We start from the raw sequence: 14412 nt of genomic DNA on the forward strand, positions 1-14412 counted from the left end.
TGATTGTTGCTTTTTTCTCTGCAATTACTAAACCTTTTTGGTCTACATGTTAACTTGAAGACCTCTAAATTCTATCTTACTCAGATTCTTACAGGCAGATTTGGCTAGGGAGGGTAAAAGTTACTTGTGTAGTCAACCTGTTAATATGCCTACTCTAACACTGGGATATTTTTCACAAGAAAATTCATCGAAATCCAAAACACCATAATCCTGTACAGTATGTGTATGGTATATGACAATTTTCCTGCAAATAAAGCACATACTGTAAGCCAGTATCAAAGCTTAGTGAAAAAAAGTAAAGAAATGTTGGCTTGGAGAAGCTTTTTATAGCTATCGTAACACTGTTCTTTGACTCTGATTTAAATTATTACTGATAGGGTCAGTGTTTGATTAAGATGCCTTGTCCACCAAATTTGGCAAAAAAATTTAAGAACCTATGTGAGCACGCTCACATACCCCACGACCCCACATTGTCACCGGAGAAACAAAATCTCACCAGATTCCTAAGTTCATATGTTCATATACATATTATGTCCTTATTTTCTAAAAAGTGTCATATAATTCTGTTGTGTTGTTTCAGAGGAATTGCGATGACAAACTGTTGCAGTAGTATATTGAGGCCAAAATTATAAGTTCAAAGGGGCATTACTCCTAGAAAAATAGTTGAATCATTATTTCCTGTCTATATGCGCATATACATAGTATGTCCTTATTATCTATAAAGTTTCATGAAATTCTGTTGTGTGGTTTCAGAGGAGATGCGATGCGATGACAAGAACAGGACTGACGGACGGGTCAAAAACATTATACCCTACGGAACTTTGTTCTACTGACAAAAAATCACAAGGGTCTTATTCCTTCCAAGTATCATACAGTTTGGTGAAGATTGGGTATATGGTAAAATAGATAACATATAAACACAAACCTTTAATTTTAGTTTACCAATAATTGCTGTGTCCATGATTTTTATACGACCGCAAAAAAATTTTGCGGTCGTATATTGGTATGACGTTGGCGTCGTCCGAAGACACATTGGTTTTCGCACTCTAACTTTAGTTTTAAGTAAATGGATCTCTATGAAATTTTACCATAAGGTTAAATACCACAAAAGGAAGGTTGGGATTGATTTTGGGGGTTATGGTACCAACAGTTAAGGAATTAGGGGCCAAAAATAAGCATTTTTGTAACTTCCAGACATAACTTGTGTGATAGTGTATGGATCTCTCTGACATTGTACCACAAGGTTCCATATCACAAAGAGATTGCTGGGATTGATTTTGGGGGTAATTGCCTCAAAATTTTAGGAATTAGGGGCAAAAAACAAGCATTTTTCTAGTTTCATGTCAATAACTTGTGTGTAAGTGTATGGATCTTTCTGAAAATGTACTACAAGGTTCCATATCACAAAGTGAAAGCTGGAATTGAGTTTGGGGGTAATTGCCCAAAACGTTTAGGAATAAGGGGCCAAAATTTGGGGGTGGGATTTTTTTTTCCTTTTTTTCCTTTTTTTTCTTTAAAATATTCCATTTTAAATTGATCATTTCTGATTTATATATAAAAGCAAATAATAATGATATGGTTTGAATAGGTAAATTAAAAATTTTTAAGTTCTTAGACCACATTCATTCTGTGTCAGAAACCTATGCTGTGTCAAATATTTAATCACAATCCAAATTCAGTGCTGTATCAAGCTTGAATGTTGTGTCCATACTTGCCCCAACTGTTCAGGGTTTGACCTCTGCGGTCGTGTCAAGCTGCGCCCAGCGGAGCATTTTATTACCTATTGACTTATAAATCAATTGGGATATTCTTAATCCCGTAAAGCATTAACAACACAGGCACTTGTCTCTGAAAACAAAATCATATATACCTTAATATAACACTATTATATTGAGGTTTGTATGATTTTTATAGGACCACAAAAATTAAAAATATTTTGGTCGTATATTGGTATCACGTTGTCATCGTCGTCAGCGTCGTCCGAAGAAAGATGATTTCCAGATAATTACTTTAGTATAAGTAAATAAAAATCAATAAAATTTTAACACAAGGTTTATAACCACTAAAGGAAGGTTGGGATTGATTTTTGGGGTTATGGTCCCAATTGTTTAGGAAATAGAGGCCCAAATAAGCATTTTTGTAGTTTCCAGACAATAACTTGTGTTAAAGTGTATGAATTTCTCTAAAATTATACCACAAGTTTCCATACTACTAAGGGATGGTTAGGATTGACTTTGGGAGGTTATGGCTCAAACCATTTAGGAATTATGGGCAAAAAAAGGGGGAAAAACAAGGGTTTTTCTGGTTAAAGGACAATTGAGACAATTTAAAAGTAGTGTAAGGGAGGTAATCCAAATCAATTTTAAAGAACAATGTTTGATTACCTCGCTTACACTGCTTGTAAATTATGTATTAAGAAATGATGATTGTCTTGAGGTGATTAGCTATCAATTTATTTTTAGCAGTTACTATTAATTAATATTAATTTTAGCCATGACTATGTATGTCATTTTATATTTTAAGACTTTTATGATGTATTTAAATTGGTAATTATGGTTGCAAACTCCATTAGAAATTTGAATTGAGATACTGACCATATCTTGAGGGGAAAGAATATTTTTTGAAATAAGGAAAAGGGAGGTGGTGAAAAAAATTGGAGGGGGGACAATTATTTTCATTTCAGATTTCAGAAATTAAAAGAAAATTTCTTCAAATATTCTTTTTTGGGGTTAATATTCAACAGCATAGTGTATTGCACAAAAGCAAAAAACCGGGGTAAAATTATTTTTTTTGGGGGGGGGGGGGGGTTAATTCGCAACAGCATAGTGTATTGTACAAAACCAAAAATTGAATATAAATTCAAATCATATAACCAATTTGAAGTTCTTTGGCTACAGTTATTCTGTGTCAGAAACCTATTATGTGTCAAAAATTTAATTACAATCCAAATTCAGACCTGTATCAAGCGTGAATATTGTGTCCATTTTGGCCACAACTTTTCAGGGTTAAACATATGCGGTCGTATCCAGCTGCGCTCAGCGAAGCAATTTATTTTTTTGGGAGAAAGTTGGACAAACGGTTTGAAGATAACATGTGGAAACCCAATCAGTCTCTCAAAAGTTCCTTTTACCTTTGACATATTGGCTCAAAATTAATAGCAGTTTTCCTCAGCCATATTTGCTTATCATACTTATAAATCTGCTTATTACCACCATACTTAAATATGTTGCTTTATTTTGTGTTTTTATGTAACTTATTGCTTTGTTCTTTTGTATTGTATTGTTATGCCTTGTATATCAGTTAAAAGGTCATTAGAGCTTATGTTATGTCCTTGTTTGTATACTATCATCATGTTACTATGCCGACTCTAAATAATGCTAATTTATTATCATTTAGTAATTTGCTCACCCTAATATCGAAATAAGTTTAGTAAAATTTTGACTTGCATATGGTTCGAAAGATAACCCAGAAACCTTAGTTTTGCCAAAATGTCAGTAAATGATAGCTGCTGTGGCATTGACTTTTGACTCGGTGACCCCAAAATTAATGGGGGTCTTCCTTAAACCACATGGGACATTGCCGAAAAAAAGCTTGGTAAAATTTGGACATATGGTTCAAAAAACAATCTTTGTCCACATTTCACTCTATCAATATAGCGACTATGGCCTTGACCTTTCGACCTATCAACCCAAAAAGATGGGGCATTATCAAGAGGGGGGTCAATGGGTTTAACTGTTATGCTGTTTTGGGGCAATTTAATTCTTTGTTATCTGTTATTCTGAAAATGTATTTACTGTTAGCTGTTATTGTCATATTCCTTGTTAGCTGTTATAGGACTATTATTTTTTTTGTTGTCTGTTATTGTGAGAATGTATTTGCTGTTAACTGTTATTGAAAATTGGAATGTTAGCATTTTGGCAGCCAATTTTCGGTAGAAATTGAAAATCGTTATACATTTGGGTCTAACCACTAGTAATATGGTGGTCCCTTATTCGGAGTAGGATTCCAGTAACATACACATCATACAAACATATTAAAATCAGTCGGGTCCAGGACCATTCCAGTATATCTTATTATAATCCTGTTGTTATAAATTCCATTTTCTATGAACATGTATTTAGTGTTACCTAGAATTGGTTTACTCAATATATAATTATATTTTGTTATGGAATACTTTTTTCAGCATTTATTTTTGTGCCTTAAAAGAAACGTCGCGGCACGCTGGCTTGTAATTTAAATAGTGTGTGTATTCTTAGAAAAAGAATCACAGAGCTGAGTCTGTGTTCCAGACTCAGCTCTGTTTAAAAAGGTTTTTCTGTCGTATGGACCTAGGCCTATCCTCATCAGGTATCCCTCACCATATGTTTTCCTTTTTGTAATATAAAGAATTGTTCAAATTCCATTTTCATGTTCCCTATATCCCCATACGTAAAAATTAAATTCAAACAATTCTTAATATTACAAAATGGAAAGCATATAGCCATTATATCATACAATATCTTAATTGTCATATAAACATAATTAGTTTGTGCAAAAAACAAAAGCAAAAACAAACTTAATATAGCAAAGAAATAACAATTCTAAAAGAAAGGAACACAAGGGAAAAATTTATATAGCTAGACTAAGAGGATACATTGTATCTCCGTGTTATGATTAATAAAATGCTCCGCAGGGCGCAGCTTGATACGACCGCAGAGGTCGAACCCTGAACAGTTGGGGCAAGTATGGACACAACATTCTAGCTTGATACAGCTCTGAATTTAGATTGTGATTAAATATTTGACACAGCATAGCATTCTGACACAGAATGAATGTGGTCTAAGAACTTAAAAATTTTAAATTGGACATTCACCTATTATGGTCCAATATCCAAAATCTAAATACATGGTTAGATTCAGCATATCAAAGAACTCCAAGAATTCAATTTTTGATGAAATCAAACAAAGTTTAATTTTGGACCCTTTTGACCTCAATGTGGACAAAGTTGATAATGGGGCCCAAAAATCAAAAATCTAAATACATGGTTAGATTCAGCATATCAAAGAACCCCATATATTCAATTTTTGTTGAAATCAAACAAAGTTTAATTTTGGACCCCGATTTGGACCAACTTGAAAACTGGGCCCATAATCAAAAATCTAAATACATGTTTAGATTCAGCATATCAAAGAACCCTAAGAATTCAATTTTTGTTAAAATCAAACTAAGTTTAATTTTGGACCCTTTGGACCTTAATGTAGACCAATTTGAAAACGGAACCAAAAATTGAGAATCTAAATACACGGTTAGATTCGGCATATCAAAGAACCCCAATAATTCAATTTTTGATGAAATCAAACAAAGTTTAATTTTGGACCCTTTGGACCTCAATGTGGACCAATTTAAAAACGGGGCCCAAAATCCAAAAACTTAATACACGGTTAGAATCAGCATATTAAAGAACCCCAAGAATTCAAGAATAAAACCCCATTGAAATTGGTCAAGAAATAAGCAATTTATACGAAGTATCTTCTTTTGCACAATACTGTGCAATTGAATATTTCTTGCTATTGCGCAATATTGTACAATTGACAATTTCTTGCTATTGCACAATTATGTGCTGTTGGATATTTCTTGCTATTACACAATACTGTGCAATTGAAGATTTCTTGCTATTGCGCAATACTGTGCAATTGAAGATTTCTTGCTATTGTGCAATACTGTGCAATTGAAAATTTCTTGCTATTGCACAATACTTATTATATAATAATTAACACATCCTGTTTGGTGTGCATCTCCTACCATATCATTATTATTTGCTTTTAAATATAAAACAGAAATAACCAACTTAAAATGGAAAATTTTAAAAGAAAAAATAAAATGCTTCGCTCGGCGCAGCTTGATACGACCGCAGAGGTCGAACCCTGAACAGTTGGGGCAAGTATGGACACAACATTCAAGCTTGATACAGCTCTGAATTTGGATTGTGATTAAATATTTGACACAGCATAGGTTTCTGACACAGAAAGAATGTGGTCTAAGAACTTCAATTTTTTTAATTTACCTATTATGGTCCAATGTCCAAAATCAAAATACATGGTTAGATTCAGCATATTAAAGAACCCCATATATTCAATTTTTGTTGAAATCAAATAAAGTTTAATTTTGGACCCCAACTTGGACAAACTTGAAAAATGGTCCCATAATCAAAAATCTAAACACATGTTTAGATTCAGCATATCAAAGTACCCCAAGAATTCAATTTTTGTTAAAATCAAACTAAGTTTAATTTTGGACCCTTTGAACCTTAATGTAGACCAATTTAAAAAACGGGACCCAAAATTAAAAATCTAAAAACACGGTTAGATTTGGCATATCAAAGAACCCCAATAATTCAATTTTTGATGAAATCAAACAAAGTTTAATTTTGGACCCTTTTGACCTCAATATGAACCAATTTGATAGCAGGCCCACAAAATAAAAAATCTAAATACATGGTAGCATTCAGCATATCAAAGAACCCCATATATTCAATTTTTGTTGAAATCAAACAAAGTTTAATTTTGGACCACAATTTGGACCAACTTGAAAACTGGGCCAAAAATCTAAAATCTAAATACATGTTTAGATTCAGCATATCAAAGAACCCCATATATTCAATTTTTGTTGAAATCAAACAAAGTTTAATTTTGGACCCCAACTTGGACCAACTTGAAAACTGGTCCCATAATCAAAAATCTAAACACATGTTTAGATTCAGCATATCAAAGAACCCCAAAAATTCAATTTTTGATGAAATCAAACTAAGTTTAATTTTGGACCCTTTGGACCTTAATGTAGACCAATTTAAAAAACGGGACCCAAAATTAAAAATCTAAATACACGGTTAGATTTGGCATATTATAGAACCCCAATAATTCAATTTTTGATGAAATCAAACAAAGTTTAATTTTGGACCCTTTTAACCTCAATATGAACCAATTTGATAGCGGGTCCACAAATAAAAAATCTAAATACATGATTAGATTCAGCATATCAAAGAACCCCAAGAATTCAATTTTTGATGAAATCAAACAAAGTTTAATTTTGGACCCTTTTGACCTCAATGTGGACAAAGTTGATAACGGGGCCCAAAAATCAAAAATCTAAATACATGGTTAGATTCAGCATATCAAAGAACCCCATATATTCATTTTTTGTTGAAATCAAACAAAGTTGAATTTTGGACCCCGATTTGGACCAACTTGAAAACTGGGCCCATAATCAAAAATCTAAATACATGTTTAGATTCAGCATATCAAAGTACCCTAAAAATTCAATTTTTGTTAAAATCAAACAAAGTTTAATTTTGGACCCCAATTTGGACCAACTTGAAAACTGGGCCAAAAATCTAAAATCTAAATACATGTTTAGATTCAGCATATCAAAGAACCCCATATATTCAATTTTTGTTGAAATCAAACAAAGTTTAATTTTGGACCCCAACTTGGACCAACTTGAAAACTGGGCCCATAATCAAAAATCTGAACACATGTTTAGATTCAGCATATCAAAGAACCCCAAGAATTCAATTTTTGTTAAAATCAAACTAAGTTTAATTTTGGACCCTTTGGACCTTAATGTAGACCAATTTAAAAACGGGACCCAAAATTAAAAATCTAAATACACGGTTAGATTTGGCATATCAAAGAACCCCAATAATTCAATTTTTGATGAAATCAAACAAAGTTTAATTTTGGACCCTTTTGACCTCAATATGAACCAATTTGATAGCGGGTCCACAAATAAAAAATCTAAATACATGGTTAGATTCAGCATATCAAAGAACCCCAAGACTTCAATTTTTGATGAAATCAAACAAAGTTTAATTTTGGACCCTTTTGACCTCAATGTGGACAAAGTTGATAACGGGGCCCAAAAATCAAAAATCTAAATACATGGTTAGATTCAGCATATCAAAGAACCCCATATATTCAATTTTTGTTGAAATCAAACAAAGTTTAATTTTGGACCCCGATTTGGACCAACTTGAAAACTGGGCCCATAATCAAAAATCTAAATACATGTTTAGATTCAGCATATCAAAGTACCCTAAAAATTCAATTTTTGTTAAAATCAAACTAAGTTTAATTTTGGACCCTTTTGACCTTAATGTAGACCAATTTGAAAACGGAACCAAAAATTAAGAATCTAAATACACGGTTAGATTCGGCATATCAAAGAACCCCAATAATTCAATTTTTGATGAAATCAAACAAAGTTAAATTTTGGACCCTTTGGACCTCAATGTGGACCAATTTAAAAACAGGACCCAAAATCCAAAAACTTAATACACGGTTAGATTCAGCATATTAAAGAACCCCAAGAATTCAAGAATAAAACCCCATTGAAATTGATCAAGAAATAAGCAATTTATACGAAGTATCTTCTTTTGCACAATACTGTGCAATTGAATATTTCTTGCTATTGTGCAATACTGTACAATTGACAATTTCTTGCTATTGCGCAATATTGTGCTATTGGATATTTCTTGCTATTGCGCAATACTGTGCAATTGAAGATTTCTTGCTATTGCGCAATACTGTGCAATTGAAGATTTCTTGCAATTGTGCAATACTGTGCAATTGGAAATTTCTTGCTATTGCACAATACTTATTATATAATAATTTACACATCCTGTTTGGTGTGTATCTCCTACCATATCATTATTATTTGCTTTTAAATATTAATCAGAAATAACCAACTTAAAATGGAAAATTTTAAAAGAAAAAAAAAAGGAAAAAAAGAAAAAAAAAGAAAAAAAAAAATCCCCCCCCCCAAATTTTTTGAACCCCCTTATGATTCATCACCCCCAAACTCAATCCCAGCCTTCCTTTGTGGTATGGTACCTTGCAGTACAATTTCAGAGAGATCCATACACTTGAACACAAGTTATTGTCTGGAAACTAGAAAAATGCTTATTTTTGGCCCCTTTTTGGCCCCCAATTCCTAAACGTTTCGGGCAATTACCCCCACTCAATTCCAGCTTTCCCTTTGTGATATGGAACCTTGTAGTACAATTTCAGAAATATCCAAACACTTACACACAAGTTATTGTCATGAAACTAGAAAAATGCTTCTTTTTTGCCCCTTTTTTGGCCCCTAATTCCTAAAATTTTGAGGCAATTACCCCCAAAATCAATTACAGCCTTCCCTTTGTGATATGGAACCTTGTGGTACAATGTCAGAGAGATCCATACACTTACACACAAGTTATTGTCTGGAAGTTACAAAAATGCTTATTTTTGGCCCCTTTTTTGCCCCTAATTCCTTAACTGTTGGTACCATAACCCCCAAAATCAATCCCCACCTTCCTTTCGTGGTATTGAACCTTATGGTAAAATTTCATGGAGATCCATTCACTTAAACTAAAGTTAGAGTGCGAAAACCAATGTGTCTTCGGACGACGCCGGACGACGACGACGACGACGACGCCGGACGACGACGACGACGACGACGACGAAGACGACGACGCCAACATCATACCAATATACGACCAAAAAATTTTCAATTTTTGCGGTCGTATAAAAAAGGAAAAAAAGAAAAAAAAGGAAAAAAAAAAATCCCCCCCCCCAAATTTTTTGAACCCCCTTATGATTCATCACCCCCAAAATCAATCCCAGCCTTCCCTTTGTGGTATGGTACCTTGCAGTACAATTTCAGAGAGATCCATACACTTGAACACAAGTTATTGTCTGGAAACTAGAAAAATGCTTATTTTTGGCCCCTTTTTGGCCCCTTTTTCCTAAACGTTTTGGGCAATTACCCCCAAACTCAATTCCAGCTTTCCCTTTGTGATATGGAACCTTGTAGTACAATTTCAGAAAGATCCATACACTTACACACAAGTTATTGTCATGAAACTAGAAAAATGCTTGTTTTTTGCCCCTTTTTTTGCCCCTAATTCCTAATATTTTGAGGCAATTACCCCCAAAATCAATCCCAGCATTCCCTGTGTGATATGGAACCTTGTGGTACAATGTCAGAGAGATCCATACACTAACACACAAGTTATGTCTGGAAGTTACAAAAATGCTTATTTTTGGCCCCTTTTTGGCCCCTAATTCCTTAACTGTTGGTACCATAACCCCCAAAATCAATCCCAACCTTCCTTTTGTGGTATTGAACCTTATGGTAAAATTTCATAGAGATCCATTCACTTAAACTAAAGTTAGAGCGCGAAAACCAATGTGTCTTCGGACGACGCCGGACGACGCCAGACGACTACGACGACGACGCCAACGTCATACCAATATACGACCGCAAATATTTTTTGCGGTCGTATAAAAACTGGTTGAGCTTCTTTTATATATCAAAAAGATTAATTTACTAGAAATTTTTATTGGGAGATTTCCCAATGAAGCTACCTTGGCTTTAACCAAAAACATGACTTTTCCTGCTTTTTCGCTAGGTCTTCTAAACTTGAATAAGGTTACCATTACTCTTTATAAGAGTTCCTAGGAATTTATATTCTAATACATTTTTCATCATATTACCATTGTAGTTATGAAATGAGCTAACACTTTTGGCAATATGTGGCTGTAAAATCATGGTTTTAGTTTTATTTATATTTATAGTAAGTTGCCAATTTTCACTGAAACTACTAAATTTATTTATACTGTTCTGCAGACCTTCTTTACTCAAAAGTAGATCATCTACAAAAGATAGTGGTCCAAGGGTTGAGTCTACTAGTTTTGGATAACAAAAAATTATTACCATACATTGAGAAAACCATTTCTATAGATAACTCTAAATACATGTTCATAGAAAATGGAATTTATTACAATGTATTAAAATAAAATATGCTGGATTGGTCCTGGACCCGATTGATTTTAATATTTCATTTACTGTTATCTGTTTTTATCCTTTTTCAATTCCTTGTTATCTGTTTTAAGCCAAATCAATTTGCTGTTTTGCTGTTATTGGATCCCCCCTTGCCCCCCCTTATCAAGCTAAATATAGTAAAAACAATTATTCCTTATGGGTCAATAGGTTTTTGTCAGGAAACCGGCGAAGAGTTGCTGTCCTGACCAGGACAGCAATATTCATCATATCTATTATAAATAAACTTAAAATGAGTCAAATAAAAATCCTGTCCACATGCACAACAATATTTGTCAATCTGATTAAAATTCTGATCCATCATGACACACATACTTATATAACCAATGGGATGTATGAAATTAATTTACTTTGACATATTCATTGACTAACATTTATTCCTATGTCGGAGGTCAGAAGAGAATATTTTAGTAAGTGCATTAGCTTGATGTTGAGATGTTTAGAGTATTGCTATCTCCCATAAAAAAAAGGTTGCATGAACCATTATTTTATATTCCATCTACTTTTATTGCAGTTCATATCGCATATACTAAGTGACGTATAAGGTCAAAAAACACTGTACAAGAATGTGGGATAGTGAATATATTTGCTTCCTACTATAAAGAGGGAGAAGGCGTCAATAAAACACACCACATCATGACAAAAAAAAAGAGCGGCATAAAGCAAAACAACAGACTACAAAAATTCCCTAACTTAAGATTGAGCGATACAAACCCCGACGAAAAAAGGGTGCGTTGGAAGCATACGCAGTTGCTGCACCAATGTTGGCACCTATCGTGTAACTTATTCGTAAGTAAAAATTCGGTATAAACGAGTCCCATACAATATGTCACAATCGAGGAAAACGAGATTGAAGCCTTGACACTGAGTTAAGTAGTCATCTGTGAAACAAGAATTCCACAACTGTCAACCAATTCATGATGACGTCCGTTAAACTTTCGAAGTCACGACTTCTAATTTACCATTCATGATTTGGCATACTTGGTTCAATAGCTTTATTTTAAGCAGCAACCCTCTACCAAGGGAATCATGATCAAACACAGGAATATTGTATCAACTGGGAGCTATTTACTCTATTTGAAGGCGCTGCTGGACTGTTGCTACACAGAAATGGAAATTATGTCACTCATTGACTTCGTTAAGTTTTTATGTTCGTCAACAGATCTCATATACTTTTTGACCTACAATCATATAACATGGTGAAATGGTTCATCTTATTGTTACACAAGCTTCCCACTAAAGAAGGTCACTGAAATATATCTTAAGCATCATTTGACCCCTATTGTTTCATTCACTTCAGATCTCAAGTACTTAGCGGTCGTCTACTCAATTTGATTAACGACTGGTGTAAAATACATGTTTGTCAGTGTCGAATATCTGCTTACTCGGACTTTTATAGTGTTTCACATGCAAGTGCAAATCTGAGACATTAAGTGACCAACAATCATGCAATGCTGTGAAAGGATGTATCTTGTAGAGCATAGCGTCTACTAAAAAAAGTATGTCAACTTCAATGCTTTACAGTCTACTGCTGCTATAATTTCTAAGATGAACCTTACACTAAAGTTACACCGCCATTGCAGAGTTCTTGTTATAATGATAGATTAAAGAAAAGCATTGAAGTGGAAATACTTTTTATAGCTGCTGACTAAATAAAGTCTTTCTATTATGCACTTTTTTACAGAAGTGAGGAATAACTATGTTTTTTCAACATTGAATAAAATGTTACACAGGACACAGCTTGATACTACCGCAGGTTGACCCCTGAACAGTTATGCCAAGTATGGAAATTACATTCAAGCTTGATACAGCTCTGAATTTGGATTGTGATTAAATATTTGATACAGCATAGGTTTTTGACACAGAATGAATGTGTCCAAAAACTGAAAAATTTGTAATTGGACTTTTACCTATTATGGTCCAATATCCAAAATCTATACACTTTGTTAGATTCAGCATAACCCCCAAATTCAATCTAACCATCCTTTTAATTTGTAGTATGGAACTTTGTGGTACAATTTCATACAAATACATACACTTTTTTCCAGTTATTGTCTGGACACCAGAAATATGTTTGCTATTGGCCCCTTTTTGGCCCAAAATTCTTAACCAGTTAGGGCCATAACCTCCAAAATCAATCCCAACCTTCCTTTTTTTGGTATGGAACCTTGTGGTACAATTTCATAGAGATCCATACATGATGACATCAACATACCATTATGAAATGTGCAGCCGTATAAAAATTCAAAGTATGGGAAACAGAAAGTAGATTTCTGACAGATCTGATGCTCTCTCTTTAAAAATTATAAATGTCAAGCTGATGATGAACTGGGAAGATGTGTGAGGAATAATTTTAAATTAAAACAACATAATGAAAAATTTATAGTATCCGCAAACAGTAAGTAGGTCATTCTGTGTGGCAGTACATGATAACTAGAGGCTAAAGAGCCTGTGTTGCTTGACAAGGTCTATGTGTATCTTCAACATTGTTAACTACAATGTAGAATAGATTTCATGACAAAAATCTGTTTTTTGTTGATCTTGATTTGCTGATCATTTTTTCTGTTAACAGTTGTATGCAAAATTTTTACCAACATCTGTGACATAGCCCATTTACTGTTCCTTGACCTTAAGCTGAACTGACCACTTGCAAGAAAATTGTTAAAATATTGTGGCGTATGGTAAAAGTAAAACCCATATATTAAAACAGTGGCAGATCCATAAATTTTCATTAGGGGGCACCCTGCCCCCCTAAATCCACCTCTGTAAAAGATTGAAGGAGATAATATATGAAACATTTCAATATCAAAACATAGTTTAAAATGAAATGAATTGTATTTTTATTCATCACAAAATATATGTTCAATTCCTAAGATGATAACAGACAGCACTTTTAAATAATAAATTGAAATAAATGTTATTATGTTTCCATTGGTTCAGCTCGTACAGTTGTTCTAACAACATCAAAATCCAGCTTCTTCTGTGTTGTTTTCAATACTGCAGTTGTACCTTTCTTGTATCTATATACTCCTTGTCTGAATAAAAAGAAAAACAATGAGTTACTTAGGTAGTATCAAATTATAGTGCATGAACAAGAATTTATAATCTTGTCATGGAAATAAATAGAATAACCATACAGTGTCTCGAAATGTAAAATTTATTTGTACAAGACTGAGAAACAGGTAGAAAGCAAAGTCTTGCAGAGCATTTCTATCCTGTTTTGAGCAGAGTGCAAATACAATTTGAAGCGGAGGACATAAAAATTCTATGAACCTGTAGTCTCTATTAACGTCACAAATAAAACTCTACATTTAGTCATTATCAGCGTCTAAAACAAGGCAATATACGGTCAGTGATCACAAACGAATATATGGTCAATGCAATTTAACTGCGCAAATAGCACAGTTGCAGTTTAAATGTAAATACAATGGTTTTCAAGATGCTGTTTGCTAAATATTAATATTAAAAATCAACCAAGATATCTCCTTTTCACTTATACAAAAATTCAAATCATTTAAGGATGTTTCCTAGTTATATCAGCATTAAAGTTTT

The 14412-nt window shown here is 33.5% G+C and overlaps 1 protein-coding gene across 1 annotated transcript in view; it reads right to left on the reverse strand.

Moving 5' to 3' along the window:
• Positions 1-13676: 13676 nt before the first annotated feature.
• Positions 13677-14412, reverse strand: part of LOC127730305 (proteasome subunit beta type-7-like) — a 34820-nt gene continuing 34084 nt past the window's right edge. Inside the window, exon 8 of the mRNA XM_052238639.1 lies at positions 13677-13895. Within this exon, the coding sequence (XP_052094599.1) occupies positions 13781-13895 (115 nt within the window). The 3' untranslated portion in view covers positions 13677-13780. The remainder of the gene's footprint in view (positions 13896-14412) is intronic.

Source organism: Mytilus californianus, unplaced genomic scaffold (genome assembly GCF_021869535.1).
Source record: "Mytilus californianus isolate M0D057914Y unplaced genomic scaffold, xbMytCali1.0.p SCAF_2, whole genome shotgun sequence".
Lineage (NCBI taxonomy): Eukaryota > Metazoa > Mollusca > Bivalvia > Mytilida > Mytilidae > Mytilus > Mytilus californianus.